At 32.3% G+C, this 20,493-nt stretch overlaps 1 protein-coding gene across 1 annotated transcript; it reads left to right on the top strand.

Annotated features, from left to right (window-relative positions):
- Positions 1–15,913: 15,913 nt before the first annotated feature.
- LOC121259222 (glycerol kinase) lies at positions 15,914–19,349 on the top strand. The gene is made up of 4 exons (XM_041160735.1): positions 15,914–16,238; positions 16,325–16,546; positions 17,159–18,125; positions 18,974–19,349. Exons 1-4 carry the CDS (start codon positions 16,102–16,104, stop codon positions 19,217–19,219), a joined length of 1,572 nt encoding a protein of 523 aa, XP_041016669.1. The 5' UTR covers positions 15,914–16,101; the 3' UTR covers positions 19,220–19,349.
- Positions 19,350–20,493: the final 1,144 nt, after the last annotated feature.

Raw genomic sequence — 20,493 nt, 5'->3', positions numbered from 1 at the left:
AATTTTATTTAATAGTTAAGAAAGTTATTATTAGTAAAATTATTTTTTTTATTATTTTTTCTTAATGATTAAATATGTTAAAAAAGTACTTAAAAGAAAAAAATAAAAATACTGTAAGTAGTAAATAAGTAATAACTCTATCACTACTCTTATATAAAACATGTTTTTGTAAAATTTGAAAGAAATAATTTAATATAACCTATCTAATTGATTATATATTTTATAATTAATATACACTTTGTTACAATATCATCTCTACTTCTATGGAACACTATTCACACTTATATAAATATTTAATTCATTTACTTGTCTATTTTTTACCATTTATCAATTTCTTTATCTACTTTTTATTTTTAACTTTTAACTTTGTTTGAAATGAATAAAATATATTAAAAAGTATAATATTTAAATGATATAAAGAAAAAATAAATAAGTCGATGTATGGTATATTGTAAAAATTAATATATAAAATAAAAATAAATAAATATTAATGATATTTTTTAAAAGATAGGACGAATAATATATTAAGAGTGCTGTTATAAGATTGGAGATCATCCAAAACAAAATGGGTTTATAGGTTCTGTTGATTTAATAAAAAAACCAGAAAAAAAAAAAAAAAGGAATCCCAGTTGGCTTTATGTTGCATCTCATTGGCGTTCATTTTATCAAATTATTTGGCATCCCTTTAATTATTGTCATTTCATATCAGAAAATAAGGAATTTATACTTTTATATAAAATTTTGTTATTTTTAATAATGTTTATTTATGAGAAATGAATTTCATTTTAAGTAATAAATATATGAAATAAATCACTTATTATACATTATATTTGTGATGCGGAGTGGAGTGGGAGCAGCAAACGTACTGGAAAGCGGGCGTAGAGACCAAACTGCGCGGTGAGGTTTTTGTAAGGATGCACATAGTGGGTTTTGTTTGCTTTATCATGAAGACAGGGAGAGAAAGTGTGTGCAAGGGAAAGTGTGGTGTGGGCCAAGCGAGAGAATTGGTTAAGACTGGACTGTCGAGGGTGGTCCCCACGACGACCAACCCCAAGGACGGAGGAGATGGTGGGGACCACCTAAGCAGATTGCAATTTTTTTTTTTTTTTTTAAACCTAACGTAACCAAGACGTCCCACCTTAATCTTTACCTCGTTGGGCTGGGGGCTGGGACAATCAATCCCACCCCAACACCAAACACTCCGATCCATTTTATCAATTTTTTTTTTAAACTCTTTTCTCTCAGTTATTCTTCGTACAAGCAGTTTTGGGTATTAATTCTGTACCGATGGCTGACTAGGCTTTTATTATAATAAAAAAAAAAAACACGAAATCAAAAAAAGAAGAAGACATACACGATAAGATGGAGTGTGTATGGCAAGTGGGAGGATATTTTTATTATTATTTTTTATTTTATTATTATTTTTCATTTATTTTGTTATTATTTATTACTTTTTATTTACTTTTTAATATTTTTTATTATTTTTTTATTACTATTCATAAACATTCTTAACACTTCTTAAGTATTCTCACTATCCAGATCAAGCTTTAGAGCTGCTCGCAGAAAAAATCCAAGTTAAAATATCAAAATAGTTATCTCTATTTTTTCAATCTCCAACATGGAAGCTAAGGGTTACAACAACAGTTCTTCTAAGAGTTTCTAATCTATTGTCATCTTCCCTATTCTTAAATTAGAAGCCAAACTTATGATTTTTACAATATGACTAGATAACCAAATCATCCTTGAAAATTCCCTTTTCTAATATTTGATTCACTATACAAAAACAGCAACCAGGTAAATGAAAAAAAAAATGATCTCCAGATAAAATGTTGGGTAACTTTTGAATATATACTTGAAGCATCACTTGGAGTTTTGTCGTCATTGTCTTTATATTCGTTTTCATCAGAGTCAGCTGGATAGTAAAAAAAAAGTATCAAGATAACAGAGACAATTGACATTCCAAGCACCCCTATTACCAAGGGCTCGCCATTTTTTGTCAATTGTCATCTCATAATCCAATTCTCATTCTCTCATTTCCTCCTCTGTGTGATAGATTGCTAAGTTGTATTCTCCACCACTTCTTAATTCCAGCACTCGGAGTTCACAATTCCTAGAATTATTTAAGAGCTCAAATTGCTTAACCGTCCACTTGAACCACTTCATGAGGAAGACACGTGAGGTTAACCCATGTGATATAATTACGAGACTCAAGTCATGGGAATGGTCATGGTGAAGCTTGTTCATTTCTATGTCCCTCCACAAAGATTTAGGAAAATCGACAATATTCATGTTATCTCTTCAACATTTTCATTTCAATCATATAAAATTTTAAAAACAAATTCTATTTTTTGTCAAACCAAAGAAGAGAGATGGCAAGGAGAGAAGAGAGGGCATGAAGATCCCGTTTTGTCAAAACTAGGTGTTTTGTCTTATATTTTCATTTTACTTTAGATCTCACCCAAAACCTCTAGCTCATTTAATTACAATAAAAAAAATGGTTCGTTTCATTCAATTAATCTAAATGAGCATCTGGGGGCACTTCGGTACACAATCTCGCTTGGCTGAAGTGTTTTCCCTTTTCTCTACAGTTTTTTTTTTGGGTGATCGAGACATATGAACATGCATTTTGGTACATTGCCTTTCTAACTAATTTTCTTTAAGCATTACATGCATTGTAATGGTGCAAAAGACGCGGGTACAACTTGAAAAGGGATCGTAAAAATAGTGTTTTTTTTTACGCATTACGTTCAGGGATAACAAGACACGTGATAGAATAATTGGGAATAAATTATTCGAAGATACAAGGCCACTATGCCACACGTGTAAGATTAGGTATAATTTTGGATGGCGTATGAACTTCACACGTTAGTCCAATGACAACACTTTTAAGTCTCTTCTCAAAGGACGAGGTTTTACTTTTCACAATGTGTTAATTAAAGTTTGTAATTTGAGTATATTCTCCATAAAAATCTCTTTTTTTTTTTAACAATTTTAAAAGTAAAAAATAGTATAAGTGAGATGATTATGTCTATCAATTAAAAGCAGAGTTAAAATCATGTTTAACCGTAGGTATTGGCAATATGTCACGATTCTGTTACTTTTCAACCGCATGCATGGGATCGTGTGAATTATATATATATATATATATATATATATATATGATGTAGACATTAATATTTCTTCGATTGTTTTAGTTGAATAAACATATAAAACAAGGAATACCGTATTTATTGATTTTTTTAATTTTTTTATATTATCAAATGTGTGGTGTCTGGATAATAAGTATAATAACTTAATTAATTTATGAATAATAAAACTAACAAAAATTAATAAAAAAATGTGGTGTTTGGGATATCGTTTTAAGATATACAAATCCTACACATTTTTATTAAAAAGAAAAAAAGTAAGATCAATCATTAAAATTTTAAATATAAAATTTTCCATATAGATCTTATTAAAACTGTAAATATCATATGTCACGACAAAATCAAGTAGACTATTGCAAGATCTTGATAACGGAAGGAAGACAAGTACAGAATGAATACAAGTAGGAGGATAACGCATTTCCCTCGGGTCCTTGCCTTGCATGCTTCGTTTTCCCTTTCCCTTTAACAGTTAACTTTAATCTTTACCTCGTTGGGCTGGGGGCTGGGACAATCAATCCCACCCCAACACCAAACACTCCGATCCATTTTATCAATTTTTTTTTTAAACTCTTTTCTCTCAGTTATTCTTCGTACAAGCAGTTTTGGGTATTAATTCTGTACCGATGGCTGACTAGGCTTTTATTATAATAAAAAAAAACACGAAATCAAAAAAAGAAGAAGACATACACGATAAGATGGAGTGTGTATGGCAAGTGGGAGGATATTTTTATTATTATTTTTTATTTATTTTGTTATTATTTATTACTTTTTATTTACTTTTTAATATTTTTTATTATTTTTTTATTACTATTCATAAACATTCTTAACACTTCTTAAGTATTCTCACTATCCAGATCAAGCTTTAGAGCTGCTCGCAGAAAAAATCCAAGTTAAAATATCAAAATAGTTCTCTATTTTTTTCAATCTCCAACATGGAAGCTAAGGGTTACAACAACAGTTCTTCTAAGAGTTTCTAATCTATTGTCATCTTCCCTATTCTCAAATTAGAAGCCAAACTTATGATTTTTACAATATGACTAGACAACCAAATCATCCTTGAAAATTCCCTTTTCTAATATTTGATTCACTATACAAAAACAGCAACCAGGTAAATGAAAAAAAAATGATCTCCAGATAAAATGTTGGGTAACTTTTGAATATATACTTGAAGCATCACTTGGAGTTTTGTCGTCATTGTCTTTATATTCGTTTTCATCAGAGTCAGCTGGATAGTCAAAAAAAAGTATCAAGATAACAGAGACAATTGACATTCCAAGCACCCCTATTACCAAGGGCTTGCCATTTTTTGTCAGTTGTCATCTCATAATCCAATTCCCATTCTCTCATTTCCTCCTCTGTGTGATAGATTCCTAGGTTGTATTCTCCACCACTTCCTAATTCCAGCACTCGGAGTTCACAATTCCTAGAATTATTTAAGAGCTCAAATTGCTTAACCGTCCACTTGAACCACTTCATGAGAAAGACACATGAGGTTAGCCCGTGTGATATAATTACGAGACTCAAGTCATGGGAATGGTCATGGTGAAGCTTGTTCATTTCTATGTCCCTCCACAAAGATTTAAGGAAATCTACAATATTCACGTTATCTCTTCAATATTTTCATTTCAATCACATAAAATTTTGAAAACAAATTCTATTTTTTGTCAAACCAGAGAAGAGAGATGGCAAGGAGAGAAGAGGGGCATGAAGATCCCGTTTTGTCAAAACTATGTGTTTTGTCTTATATTTTCATTTTACTTTAGATCTCACCCAAAACCTCTAGCTCATTTAATTACAATAAAAAATGGTTCATTTCATTCAATTAATCTATATGAGCATCTGGGTGCACTTCGGTACACAATCTTGCTCGGCTTAAGAGTTTTCCCTTTTCTCTACAGTTTTTTTTTTTTTTTTTTTGGGTGATCGAGACATATGAACGTGCATTTTGGTACATTGCCTTTCTAACTAATTTTCTTTAAGCATTACATGCATTGTAATGGTGCAAAAGACGTGGGTACCACTTGAAAAGGGATCGTAAAAATAGTGTTTTTACGCATTACGTTCAGGGAAAACAAGACACGTGATAGAATAATTGGGAATAAATTATTCGAAGATACAAGGCCACTATGCCACACGTGTAAGATTAGGTATAATTTTGGATGGCGAATGAACTTCACACGTTAGTCCAATGACAACACTTTTAAGTCTCTTCTCAAAGGATGAGGTTTTACTTTTCACAATGTGTTAATTAAAGATTGTAATTTGAGTATATTCTCCATAAAAATCTCATTTTTTTTTAACAATTTTAAAAGTAAAAAATAGTATAAGTGAGATGATTATGTCTATCAATTAAAAGCAGAGTTAAAATCATATTTAACCTTAGGTATTGGCAATATGTCACTATTCTGTTACTTTCCAACCGCATGCATGGGATCGTGTGAATAATATATATATATATATATATATATGATATAGACATTAATATTTATTCGATTGTTTTAGGGCCTGTTTGTTTTCAGAGATGAGATAAGATGAGATGAGATTAAAGTTAAAAAGTTGAATAAAATAATGTTAGAATATATTTTTTAATATTATTTTTGTTTTGGGATTTGAAAAAGTTGAATTTTTTATTTTATTTTTTGTGGAGATTTGAGAAAGTTGTAATGATGAGGTGAGATGAGATGAGATAAGATGAGATGTTTTTCGAAAACAAACAAGGCCTTAGTTGAATAAACATATAAAACAAGGAATACCGTATTTATTGATTTTCTTTTTTTAAGAAACAGATTTTTCTTGTATTATATATAAATGTATTAATGTCTATATATATATAGAAAAATTATACTCATTATTCTCATGCTACAAGTCTACACACGATACATAATTTTTTTAATTTTTTTTTATTACCAAATGTATAGTGTGTGGATAATGAGTAGAATAACTTAATCAATTTATGAATAATAAAACTAACAAAAATTAATAAAAAAATGTGGTGTGTGGGATATCGTTTTAAGATATACAAGTTCTGCACATTTTCATTAAAAAGAAAAAAGTAGGATCAACCATTAAAATTTAAAATATAAAATTTTCCATATAGATCTTATTAAAACCGTAAATATCATATGTCATTACAAAATCAAGTAGAGTATTGCAAGATCTTGATAACGGAAGGAAGACAAGTACAGAATGAATAAAAGAAGGAGGAGAACGCATTTCCCTCGGGTCCTTGCCTTGCATGCTTCGGTTTCCCTTTCCCTTTAACTTTAACCCTTTTTGTTTCTTTTTGGGTATTCCTTCCTTTTCGTCTTTTGCTGCGAGATTCTTACAGGCTTTTCCTTTTATGCTAATAGTGTCTATTACACGCTATCACTACAGCATATCATTTATTAAAAAAAAAAAAAAAGAACTAGATAGAATTTCAACACCTTATTTGGTGATTTTACATCTCTACCCCTGCAAAAATGAGAAGTAAATAATAATAATAATAATATTTTACCAATTAAAGAAGTTATAAGTTTGGCATTATATGTTTTGTCACTTAGACCATGATGGCTCACAACGTTAGCTCCATTAATAATTAGAAATTTATTGGTGGGGAATGAAAGCGGGCATGTGATCACTGAGTATATGCGAATCATTCATAGACTATATTTTAATTCCTCCATGATTATTTCAGTTCCACCAAACCATATATGCCTACTGTCGGTTCATTTGAAGCAACTTATGTTCACGTGCCCTGACTTTATGTGAATAGTTCATTTTAAATTTAAGATTACGTTTAGATGTTGAGTTGAGTTGAATTCTTTACAAATAGTAGTGAATTGAGATGATAGAGAGAGTTCTGTGAGACCCACTTAAGATAAGTTTATATACGTTTGGATATTAAAATGAATTTAAATATATTTATGAGAAGTTTAAAAAGGTTGTGAATTATGTGTGTAAAGAAGCGTTGAGTTGAAAAAGATTATTGGTTCTACGTGTAAAGATGTTTTGAATTAAAATGTGTTTAGTAATTTGAGGGTTAGTTATTTAGATGTTAGAAAGAACCAAACTCAGTCTAAATGATCTAAACATGTTAGTTATCACAATTTTTTATAATTCATTTTTAATTTAGGATGTCAATTTAAAAATCTAGAGTTTCTCACAAATATCCGATGATGATGTTGTCTCAAGATTATTTAGTTTTTATCTGTTTGTGACGTTTCATTCACCAATTTTTATCCCTCTTATTTTCATCTATTTGTGACGTTTATTTAACTTTTTTTATTTTAATCCTCACATATTCAAATTAATATGTGTAACTCTGAATACTTGCTGATTGCCGAGAAAAAAATTTATTATTTCTGATTGAAAAATATTCAAACATGTGTGCGTCTGAATACTTTCTGATCGCTGACCAAAAAAAAAAAAAAAAAAAAAAAAGAAGTATACTTTCTGATTAAAAAAATAAAGAAACTAGTAGTCATTAAAAAAACATATCAATATATTGGTTAACATCCAGAGTTAGTTTATAATTATTTGAAATTGATTGTATGAATAAGAGGGAGTCGGGACAGCTCGTTCAGGCAGGCAAATCCGCTTCAAAGGGCTCTGGAATTGCATTGAAATGATATTTAGAGCAGTAAAGTCTACAAATATCATGTAATCTCTTTTAATAAATAAATAAATATGAGATTTATATATAAAAAAATTAATCTTTTAATAGTGAACTCTATTATTTTTTAAAACGATTGCACAACCTTATATATTCTACGATTATATGTAGCATTATTCAAAACCACAATTACGATTTATTAGCATCCATTTCACGGTGTATGTTAATCTTTATAATCTTTGAAGTGACCTGTAATTACAATTAAGTGTAGGCATAATTGAATTCAACAGATAAATTTGAATCAATTCCGATTAATATTTGGGTCAATTTGCAAATTCTGCAAAGAGAAATTCTAAGCCTTTCATCACACGTTCTAATCAATCAATATGTGATTTGATTAAAAATGTGTATTTAAATAAAATAAATCACGTGATTAGATAGAAGTGAGAGAGAGAGAGGGGGGGGGGGGGGTGGTGGAAGTGGAACTTGAACCGGTTCGCCGGTATTATAATTTGGTTCAATGAAGCGTGTTGCTTTTTATGTTTCTTCAAGGTTAAACAATAGAACATTGATACGGGAAAACTATTTATATTTTACCTGGATCGAAGACTCTTTGCATTACCCATTTCATTTTCATCGGTGGCCCGAAAATAAAAGTCTCGAGGAGCTGGCCCATCTGGGTCATATTAATCTTCAAAACAAGCCCATTATATATTAAGCCCTCTTTGCGCACAGCTGATGGATAATCGCCCAATCATGATGAGAAGGGGAAGCCAAGCCGACAACGCGAAAGGGATCTTAAGGAAAAGATAGAAAGGCCAAAAAAGAAGTCCGAGAGGATAACCTTGTAGTTGTAGGATAAGAAGGATAGAGCGGAAGCAGCACACTGCACAGGATAACATCCCATATAACAAGCACGTGAATAAAAGAGAGGAGGTTGCAGAAATGGTCTTAGAAAGAATTATTCAAGATAACGGTAAAAGACCACATAACGAAAGAAGGCACTAGAAGCAGCATTCTTCTATAAATTGACGTGAGAGGTGAAACACCTCGAATTTGAGGATATTTTCCTCGTCACCATCCAACAAGGTTTTTGATTGACATCAGTGAATTTTTATATTCAGTAACGTTACATCACATATTTATTAAAGGATAAAATAAACGTGTATAATATAAAACTGTTGAATAGATTTTTTTTGAGCGCGCTGAATAGCACCGCTAGTTATTTTTTATATATATTTTTTTCATTTTTTCACATTTTTTTAATATTTTAAAATATTTTTAAAAAATAAAAAAATACGTAAATATATTTGAAATCGCTTACTTAATCTAAAAATAAAATCAAAGCGATGTACTGTAATTGTCAACTATGGCGGCATACGAGCTTTTCTAAGCAAGGTTTTTGGGAAAGTCGACAGTGATGATATATTGTACGTGGGGTTCATGGACGCCACAATTATCGGGCTTTAAGTTAAAACCAAACTACAAACAAAGGACAGTAAGACATTGGTTATGCTGGCATAGAGCATTGCATTGGGAGCGGGAACTTGGAAGGCATTTGTGTCAACTATAATGTCAACGTGAGTTTATGTTCCCCTCATCGTGTTTAGATAGATTTCACCCAGAGAGAGAGAGAGAGATTTTGTGAAATCACATGAATCCTGATGTGTGAATCAGGTGGTGGGTGAGTCCGTGAGAGCTTTTGACCTACTGGTTAATAGCATTGGGCAATTGGCATCCCCATCTTGGGTTGGAGAAATTTGAAAAAAAAAAAAATTATAAAATACACGTGAATAACAATTTAACCCATCTACAAATCAAGTGACTCATGCATTGTAAAATCTCTTTGCCTTTTCTTAGAAGATGCCAATAATCCAAGGGGTTAGCTTAAGTGGTGAAGACTTTGATTTTGGGTGCATCACTCTATTCAAAATCTAAGGTTTAACATCTTTTAAGTGCAAACAATCATTTGGGATCACACACCCTAGTGAAAAGTCAACGATTTAAATAGTTCCGTATAAGAAAACTTTAGAGAGTGTAGTGCATGGAATCGAAATTTACTCTGCAAAAGTAGGTCCGAAAGGCCCTGCCTTGGAGAGATCCGACATAAAAAAGAAAAAAAAAAAGAAAAAAAGGAAGAAAGAAAAAATATTGCCCGTAGGAGAACACTTTGCCAAGGCTAAAGACTCGGTCTATTAGTTTTGCCTTTTAAATTTCGAGTTTATTTTCGTAATTTAAATTTCAGTTGGTTATGTAAGCTAGTTTTCAGCTAGTTTGAATTTTTAAATTTCTATTGGTTATGTAAGCTTGTTTGAATTTCAAACTATAATCTATTTGATTATAAAAGGGGATGATTAAATGAAATAAAGGCAAAGTTGATTGCAAAAGTTTGAATACTGTTTAGTTGCTGGTGTGAGTCGTGTGACTCCAGTCCCATCCAAGAGTGTGTGAGGGTGAGACTCCCTAGCAGATTCTTATTATCCACGTGTTTGACATCAATTTTGGCATCAGTCCCAGGTTCTTTCGGTGACCAACCAGTATGAGTACGAGAAGCGGACGATCCTACAACAACGGTGGCCGACTCATGCAAGAACAATGTGATGAGATGACGTTGCTGACCAACCAACTCACCGCCCTTACCCAACATATGGAGGTCATATGGAATTGAGTTTTTCCTACCCAAAATAATTGTGATGAAGGAGAGAACCAAAGCAACAATGAAGACCAAGAAATAGGCGCGGGAGGAGAGAATGATGGTGATAACCATCGACCACAGGTGGGTCATTATCAACCACCAAATGCACCTCGGAGGGGAGGCAACTTTGGCCATTTTCCTTGGCAGTACCAACGGCCAAGGGACCATGAGCAATTTGATGAGGCGTTGAAGCGGATTAGAGTGGATATACCTGACTATCATGGGAGCTTGGATCCAAATAGCTTTCATGATCGGTTAATGTCACTGGAAGATTACTTTGAATGGTTCAATATGGCAACCTAAAAGAAGGTTTGGTTTGTAAAGATGAAGCTGAAAAGACAAGCGAGAGTATGGTGGCAAAGCGTTGAAGAACAACTGCATTAGCGTAGACAACCACCCATAACTGATTGGGATGAGATGAAGTTTTGCCTGGAAGAGAAGTTCTTACTGTTGGATTATGAAGAGACCATTTTTGAAGAATTGTTGGCTCTTAAACAAGGAAACTTGATAGTAGAAAATTATACTACCAAGTTCCATGAGCTTACAATACGCAGTCATGTGACAGAGATAGATAGGCAAGCTTTAACTTTTTATAAAGCTGGGCTACGAGAGGACATTCTGAAGGAGCTAACTATAGCTCGCCTGTTTAGTTTTGAAAAGGCGTACCAACTTGCTCTTTGCGTCGAGGCCCAACAAAAATGGTCCAATTTGAGGCGAGGTAACAATATATTTGGACGCAGTGACGACAGTGCTTAGGGAATCTCATTTGCTGGAAGAATGAATACTAGAAGTGAAGTTACGACAAACCGTGCAAAAATGGTTGAGCAGAATGAGGAGTACGATGCTGCGAAGGGAAAAGAAATAGTCACTGCAAATAAAGGGCCAGTTGAGTGTTCTAAGTGTGGGGGAAGAAGACATTTTGTTGTAGTATATCCCACGAAGAACCAACGCTTTGCACTTGTGTGTGAAGAAGAATTAACGAAGCAACCTGCAGAAAATTCAAAGGAGGTCGAGGTAGTAGCCATGCAAGGGGATGATGAAGAAGAGGTGCTCGAGGTTGAGCTAGAAGAGTCGGATCTACCAGTATGTGTAGTCCGAAAGATTTTAACGGGCCACAAACAGGGAGTTGATGAGGATGAGTCCTGGCTACGTACGAATATCTTCCCTACCAGAGTCAAGCATTAAGGCAAGGCGATGAACTTGATCATAGACAATGGGAGCGAGATGAACATTGTGTCCCTTGATTTGGTCGAGAAAATGAAGTTGAAGCAGGAGCCTCATTTCAAATCTTATCGAGTCAGCTGGATCGATGACACATCTATACCAATTAGAAACAAGTGTTTGGTTTCCTTTTCTTTAAGAGAGCACTCTGTCAAGGCTAAAGACTTGGTCTATTAGTCTTACCTTTTAAATTTCAAGTTTATTTTTGTAATTTAAATTTCTGTTGGTTATGTAAGTTGGTTTTAGCTGGTTTGAATTTTTAAATTTCTGTTGGTTATATAAGCTTATTTGAATTTCAAACTATAATCTTCTTAATTATAAAAGGGGATGATTGAATGAAATAAAAACAGAGTTGATTGCAAAAGTTTGAATACTGTTTAGTTGCTGGTGTGACTCCAGTCCTATCCAAGAGTGTGTGAGGGTGAGACTCCTAGCAGATTCTTATTATCCACGTGTTCGACATCAGGTATGTACTTTTTTTCCTTTTACGTATGCATCCAATTTTTTTTTTTTTTTTTGAGTGTTTATGAAATATTATAATTTTATTTGAAGCCATTTACGCAACATACTAATGTAAATGGCTTGATCTTGAATATATAGGATGGAGAAAAGCGATTGGATAGAGGACGTCACACCAATTGTGCGTCCCACCATCATTACGATTAAACAAGAAAAACAATATTATTTGTAATCGCATTTGTTTATTTGAAAACTATAAAGAGAGGCCATCTTCATAGAATTATAACCAACAAGCTCGCATTTTCTTTCGTAATTATTATAAAATTAGGACATACCGTTAAACTATAAGTCAACTAGCGCGGCATTTAAACGGATTTTTTTTTTTCTTCAATGTAGGCCATGACTATGTCCTAAGAGAAAACATGCGTGCAATTTCGTACGTAGAAAATTGGCATATTTGAGATCGTAAATTAATGAGAAATTATATTAGTAGTCGTGGGTGCTCTAGTTTTTTTTTTTTTTTTAAATGAGTAAATACAAGATTTACATGATAAAAAAATTAATTTTTTAATAATAGATTTCACTTTTATTCAAAACGATTGCACAATACTTACGCACTCCACGACTGTACGTAATATTATTTTAAATTAATTGGTAAAGTTATATATTCTTATTAAGTTAAATTATATGCATCATACTATCATCTTACTTTTATCATATTAAGTATGATGTGATATATTTATCACTACTAAATGATCATTTATTACATATTTTTTTTATTTAATAATAATAAATGTGTCATATATTATTTAATATAATTAAAATAAGATATGAATGTAGTGTATAATATTAATTTTTTTTTTTTTTTAAGCCATTGATGATTTACCATGCCTTTCACTTTTCAATTATTGGTACAACAGTATTCAGCAGCAATGATACCCTGTTTCCATTGTCGCTATCCTTCTTAGTAAGCTTCTCCGGCATTTAATGTGTTGTTGATGATTTATCTTTGGTTGTTAGCCAACTAATATCTTATAAAACCCACCATCTTTTAAATGCCTTCAAAGTTTGCTGCCATTCCTTAGTTTGGATAGTGTGTATATTTGAGAAATATTAAGAATATTTGTAAATAATAATAATAAAATATTAAAAAATAAGTAAAAAATAATAAATAGTAAAAAAATAGATAAAAAATAATAATGAAAATATTTTACTTGCCAAACACACCCTAAACGATGGGAACCTCTAAAATTCACACATCACTCACCGACTTCTTTAATGGATCGTTTCGTTCCCTTGACTTTCCCGTCCCTTATCCGATAGAGGGGAAAAAAATAATATGGCAGTCCTATTATAACTCGTCAACGATGCAAGTGGCTTCTGAATGTAGCCAATAAATATCATTATTTCTCTCTGAATAAAAAAAAAAAAAAAAACATTATTTATCTCAATACAATGTTAAAATTCAACAACAATTGCATGCAGCATTGCAGCAGGATTGCTCTGATACAAAGGACACACGTCAAATTGGATATAACTCATTTGAATAAAAAAATGCAATTCCTATTTAATATAAGAGAATTAGAATTTTAAAAAAAACTATTTTACAAATTAATATTGACGTAACACGTTAATTCTATTTATTGTAATGTGATTTTTCAAGAAAAAAGTTTTAAAATATTTTGAAAGAGATTTATAGTTTAATTTGAAGAATAATACTACATAAAATTATAGAGTACTTCAAAGTGGGATCTATTATTAAAAAATTATATTTTTTTCTACGTAAATTTCGTATATATTCGTATTTTTTAAAGTGATTGCGTTAAACTTGCGCATTCACGACTGCAATTATTATTTCTTTAATTTAAAAGAGATGTTTCAACTGTTTTCCAAAAGATATTTATAATTTAATGCAAGTTTAATCTATAAAAGAGTAATAAATAATAATAATAGATACACCACATTTTTCACAATTTTATAAATAATAATAACTTAAACATGAAAATATTTTTATAAAATGATGATACGTTCTTACACCATTTTATAAGAATTACTTATACGTCGTTTAATAATGAATTGAGATGAGATAAGTTGAGATAAAAGTTAAGACTGCATTTAGATGTTGAACTGGGTTGAGTTGAGTTAAGTTGAAATGATAAAATATTGTTAGAATATATTATTTTTTAATATTATTATTATTTTGAGATTTGAAAAAGTTGAATTATTTATTATATTTTGTATTAAAATTTAAAAAAATTGTAATGATGAATTGAGATTAGTTTAGTAACTGATGGAAGCCTAAAAGTTTATTAAAATATTATTTTTAATAATAATATCATTTTAAAAATTAAAAAAATTAAAAAATTAAATTATTTAATATAAAATTTTGAAAAAATTATAAACCGGCACTTTTTCTGTATAATTTTGCAGTGCCAAAAATTCCGGTGATGGTATGACCAAATCCCAAAAAACAAAAAAAATCCTAATTCTTCCACCTATCACGTTGGGCATCCAGGTCAATGATATTATGATACGCAATATGGCCACGTGGCAAGAAAATGCGGATCGAATATCGTTGAGCAAACCAACAACTCCGGAGTCATAAATCTTTTACGAGGATTTCGTACTTCCCGTCCAATAACACGGCATCCTTTTTGTTTTGTTTTGAAAAGAAAGTGAGGTTATTTTTTTCCAACGGAATAAACAAAACTTCACCATTTTATTCTCGTTACATTTTTATTTGAATAATTATCTTAATTTTTAATGCCAAAATAAAGAAATATTAAAAGAAATGTAACTTATAAATTTATGAGAAATGACAATTATAATTATGAGTGTGTAAATATTATGTAATTACTTTAAAAAAATAAATAAATATGAGATTTACATAAAAAGAAAATTAATTTTTTAATAATAGATCCTACTCTTTTTTAAAAGACATGACACTTGAGTACTTCACGACTGTATGTAGTATTACTCTAAATTTATATATCTATGTGCATATATATAAAGTAATGCTAATATTATACATATTGAGTAATCATATTATTTTTTTAATTTAAATTTTAAATTTCAAGATCTTCAATATTTTAAAAGAAATACTAAATACAGTTATAAAGTGCGCAAGTGCTGCATAATGATTTTGAAAAAGAATAGGATCTACTATTAAAAAATTTAATTTTTTTTTAATGTGAGTTCCGTATTTATTTAATTTTTTTTAATAAAATTAAACGATACTCACATACTTCACAATTGTAAATATCATTTATATAGCTTAAACTATAAGTATAGATAGTATTTTACACACAAACAAACACACACACACACATATATATATATATATATATTTGTAAGGATTATCAATTCATATCTAGCCCTGTCTTATATGGAACTTATTTTAGTAAAATACAACTGTAAATGATAAATAGAAATAAGTGCGTGCCATATTTGGTGAGTCCTCAATATCTAACTAATGTTTATTTCTAAAAAAGAAAAAAAAAACTAATGTTAAAATATATCATATTTATTATTTATTTATTCATTTTGTAGATATGATGCGATGCATTTTAATTTAATTTCAGTAGGAATCACATTTTTTTTACTAAATTTGTAACTTTTTTTTTTATATAAATATATTGTCATCATAATCCGCATAGTTTTTTCAGAAACTTATCAAATGTTTCAACCCCCTAATTAATAGGCAGTATGGAAATAATTATCAAATATTTTTAAGGCATAATTATTAGTTAAAATATATAAATAATATATAAATTGACAGGATAGACATGGTGTACCTTGGATCGTGTACCTTTCCAAGAAAGACTTGGCGGTAAAACCGATACCCTCTCCACTTGTTTATCACGGCGTAAGCTCCTCAAACTCACCCATCTCTGTTTTCATAGACTTTTTCTTCCTCAATAAGCCCAAAAGAAAAAGCTTTAAAAATAAGAGCGAGAAGACGTAGCGGAAGAAAAAGAAGAAGAAAAATGTCAAAGGAGGAGGCTGTGTTTGTTGGCTCAATCGACCAAGGAACCAGCAGTACCAGATTCATAATCTATGACCGCTTAGCTCGCCCAGTGGGATCTCACCAGGTCGAGTTCACTCAGTTCTACCCAGAAGCCGGGTAATCCATCAAGTATCATCCACACCCTACTTTCTTTGTCTCTCTCCTTCTTTCTGAAAATATCCTCTCGAATTTGTATTTTACAGATGGGTGGAGCATGATCCCATGGAGATTCTGGAGAGTGTGAGGATTTGCATTGCCAAGGCAGTGGACAAGGCAACAGCGGATGGATACAACGTGGACAGTGGGTTGAAGGCTATTGGTTTGACCAATCAGAGGGAAACAACTCTGCTGTGGAGCAAATCCACGGGTTGTCCGCTTTACAACGCCATTGTTTGGATGGATGTTCGAACTAGTTCTATTTGCAGGTACTCGTCTGTCTATTTGAAGCTTGATTTTATTATTATTTGGTGTTAGTTTTAGTCTTGCAATTTCTTTATCTTCGATACTTGGTTAATCTGGTTCCGAACTGGTTAGTAATTGCGTTTAAATTTCGGCAATATCCATCTATGGAATTGGGCTGTCGCTATTTTTTTTCTAGAAAATTTGATAAATACCCTTTCCTTGGAAAATCTGTTTATAAACTAGGTGTCAGACTGATTGTTATTCACGATTTTTATTGGTTTTCATTCCTGAAAATTTGTTGTTCATCTATCGGGTTCTAATATTTTTCTGAATTGGGTTTGATCTATTTATGAACTTCGTTTGATACTCACTTCTTGAAATCTCTACTCATGAGTGGATTCAATTATATTTATGAATCAGTTTAATGTCCTTCAAGAATTGGGATTGGGCTATAATTAGGTTGATGTCCAGTATTAATGATCTCGGATCATGGGTTTTTTTTTTTTAATATGGTTCCGGATGTTGTTTTTCATATATCTTTCAAGTTTCAGGCAATCTAGGAATACATGCTTGCCTTTTTCTGGGTGAATTGAATTCTTTATTAGGGCTTTTTGTTTTTGTTTTGATATATACAGAAAATTGGAGAAGGAATTGTCAGGCGGGAGAACTCATTTTGTGGAAGTTTGTGGTCTGCCAATAAGCACCTATTTCAGTGCACTGAAGCTCCTCTGGTTGATGGAAAATGTGGATGCTGTCAAGGAGGCAGTGAAAGCAGGGGATGCTCTGTTTGGAACTATAGACACTTGGTTGATCTGGAACTTAACTGGTGGGCTAGCTGGAGGAATACACGTCACTGATATCTCAAATGCATCAAGAACAATGCTCATGAATCTCAAAACACTTAATTGGGATAAACCCACTTTAGAAACCCTAGGGATCCCAGCTGAAATTCTGCCCAAAATTGTCAGTAATTCTGAGCTTATTGGAAAAATATCCAAAGGATGGGCAGTTACTGGTGTCCCAATTTCAGGATGTTTAGGTGACCAACATGCCGCGATGGTGGGGCAAGCTTGTAGGAGAGGTGAGGCTAAAAGCACTTATGGAACTGGTGCTTTCATACTTCTCAACACAGGTGAAGAGATAATCCAGTCAAAGCATGGGCTTCTAACTACTGTAGCATTCAAGCTTGGCCCCAAAGCTCCAGCAAATTATGCTCTGGAGGGATCGATTGCTATTGCTGGTGCTGCAGTTCAGTGGCTGAGAGATGGTCTTGGGATTATTAGTAGTGCGAGTGAGATCGAGAAATTGGCATCACAGGTTGAATCCACAGGCGGGGTTTATTTTGTTCCTGCTTTTAATGGATTGTTTGCTCCTTGGTGGCGTGATGACGCTCGTGGAGTTTGTATTGGGATCACAAGGTTTACAAGCAAGGCTCATATTGCTCGAGCTGTTCTTGAGAGTATGTGTTTCCAAGTCAAAGATGTGCTGGATTCAATGCACAAAGATGCTGGGGAGAAGGGTGAGGTTAAGAATGAGAAGGGGGAGTTCTTGCTTAGGGTTGATGGTGGCGCTACTGTTAATAATCTTCTGATGCAAATTCAGGTTTGAGATTTCTGTCTCTTTTATTATGATTTTTTTTCCCCGTAGCAGCTTATTGTTGAACATTACCAAATCCAGCCTCTTTTTGTTTCACTTTTTTATTGACACAGTTCTCATAAATCTTTGCTAAATTCTTCTCTACTCAGTGTTTCTTCCTTTGTAAATACGATTTTGTCACCCTTTCTATGGCTGTAAAAACTGTCCTTTCCTTGATAATTCTGTTGACTTTTGTTCTTATGCCAGAATGTAGGTCTCTTAGTTGTTGAATATCAGAATTTTTTTATGAAGAGTTATACTTACAAAAAAATAGTTTTTATGAAGAGTTATGTTCGGATTTGCTGCACTGTATTTCATATATGTCATACTATGTGGAAGCTTCACAGAACAAATTTTTGGTGCCACAGAATGTATTTGGCTCTCTGAGTCTCGACAAGAAATCAAAATTATTGAAGAAAAATTGAAAATGTAGAGTTATTTTATTGCACGTTAGCATCAGTCTCTAATAAGTATTTGTATCCACGAACTCATTGTGTTTCTAAAAAGTACTTAATATTTTGCACTATATAGATACCATCGGTTTGACATGAAATGGAGAGGATCCTTATCTGTTCTTATAGGGGAGGATAAATATTGTGTGAGATCCTATTGGGCTGTTTAAATTGCTATGGCCATTTGAGTAGATATTAATTTATTAGATATCAGATCTTATGCTTTACTTTCTGAATGTCTCATCTATGACCATCTATCTATATACATGTATATGGATACATGTATGCATGTGCATATGTATATATGGATATAATGTATTTGGTCCAATAAATGTAAATTGTATTTATTACCACTATTTGTAGGGAGACTTGTTGGGAAGTCCAGTGTTGAGACCAGCTGACATAGAAACAACTGCTCTTGGAGCAGCCTATGCTGCTGGATTAGCTGTTGGCGTTTGGACAGAAGATGAGATTTTCGCTTCTGAAGAAAAGCTTAAAAGTGCCACCATATTCCGTCCAAATTTGGGTGAGGAGTTGAGGAAGAAAAAGGTGGAGTCTTGGTGCAAGGCTGTTTCCAGAACTTTTGACTTGGCTGATCTTTCTCTTTGATATACCCGTGTGAGCCGTGTCGAATCCTGCAACCCTTAACTTTTATTTTTCTGTTATTGGAATATGATGGTAGCCAGAATTGTTTGAAACAATGAATAATATTTGAATAAAACTGATTTCTGACTTTTTATACCTCAAACAGCAAATGATTGAAGTGTTGTCTCGTTGCTCACATATTGGTGCGTCCCCCTCTGTTCAATCAGTGTAATAACAGTAAGGTAACCTAGATTTTTAGAATTCTGAATTCTCTTGTTTTGAAAATTGGTACCTCTTTTTGGAGGTTTGGCTTCTAAGAGATTCTAGCATTCGAGATTTGATTAGAGGACTGCTGTAAATTATGCTGCGGAGGGATTGATCTGCCTTGGGAATTCGGATTCTTGATCTGGTAGTGGGCATTTCATTACAGGTGACCTGGCAGTTTGCCTTAGACATTTTTACTAGCTATTTATAATTTATTTATGAGTAATGCTAGATATAATAGTGGAGTGTGTAAGTGTTTTGAAAAAGAGTATAGTCTACTATTAAAAAATTAGATTTTTTTTATGTGGGTCTCATATTTATTCATTATTTTCAAAATGATTGCGCAGTGCTTAACACTCACGACTGCCAATATCATTACTCTTTATTTTTGAAAATTTTTAATTTTTTATCTGAATTTCAAATTTCACGTAAACCTCGGTCATAAAAAAGTGTGACTTCCTCAAGGTTTACTAGAATATTTTCCTTATAATAGCATTAGTAGTGAACTAGGTATAGTCAAATTTTAGCTAGTTTACTTAAAAAAAACTTCTACATCAACCTAGGCAAGTGTAAAATAATTTAAGTCATCATGATTTTGGCTGGCCAAATCTGGCTAGCCCAAATCCTTGGTCAAATTATTTTTTGGCCATAAAATATTATTCTCGTTAGAATTCACTCACTCCCGTGCGAAGTCTCCTTTGTCACAAAACGGGTTCCTTGTTCTATGAATACACTACACCATCGTTGCCCAAGGTTACGAGTTGAACACAAAACCAACTTTGCACAAAGTCAAGCGGGATCCTTTCTTCTACTATCGTCGCCGCCGAACGCCTTTTGGTAAGGCCCATTGTTGCCGAACACTGTTTTTTTTTTCTTTGCCGATTCGTTTGCATCAAGACCCGGATTTATATACCTTACTCTTTTTTCCTTTTCCATTCCATTGTTTGGTTGCAGTACTTCAAGTTATTTTCCATTTATTCCCATTTCTTTCTCCATTTTGGGTCCAGTACAGGCAGTACTTGAAGTTCTAGATT

The sequence above is a fragment of the Juglans microcarpa x Juglans regia genome, chromosome 1D, assembly GCF_004785595.1.
Source record: "Juglans microcarpa x Juglans regia isolate MS1-56 chromosome 1D, Jm3101_v1.0, whole genome shotgun sequence".
Classification (NCBI taxonomy): domain Eukaryota; kingdom Viridiplantae; phylum Streptophyta; class Magnoliopsida; order Fagales; family Juglandaceae; genus Juglans; species Juglans microcarpa x Juglans regia.
Note: the sequence above shows the minus strand (reverse complement) of the source record. Positions and strands in the feature narration are given on the sequence as shown.

Bases quoted from the DNA above. Each gene is read 5' to 3' on its own strand.
- LOC121259222 (XM_041160735.1), top strand. From the start codon at position 16,102: ATGTCAAAGGAGGAGGCTGTGTTTGTTGGCTCAATCGACCAAGGAACC. The intron at 16,239-16,324 runs GTAATCCATCAA...TGTATTTTACAG, and splicing joins CAGTTCTACCCAGAAGCCGG to ATGGGTGGAGCATGATCCCA. The intron at 16,547-17,158 runs GTACTCGTCTGT...TGATATATACAG, and splicing joins CGAACTAGTTCTATTTGCAG to AAAATTGGAGAAGGAATTGT.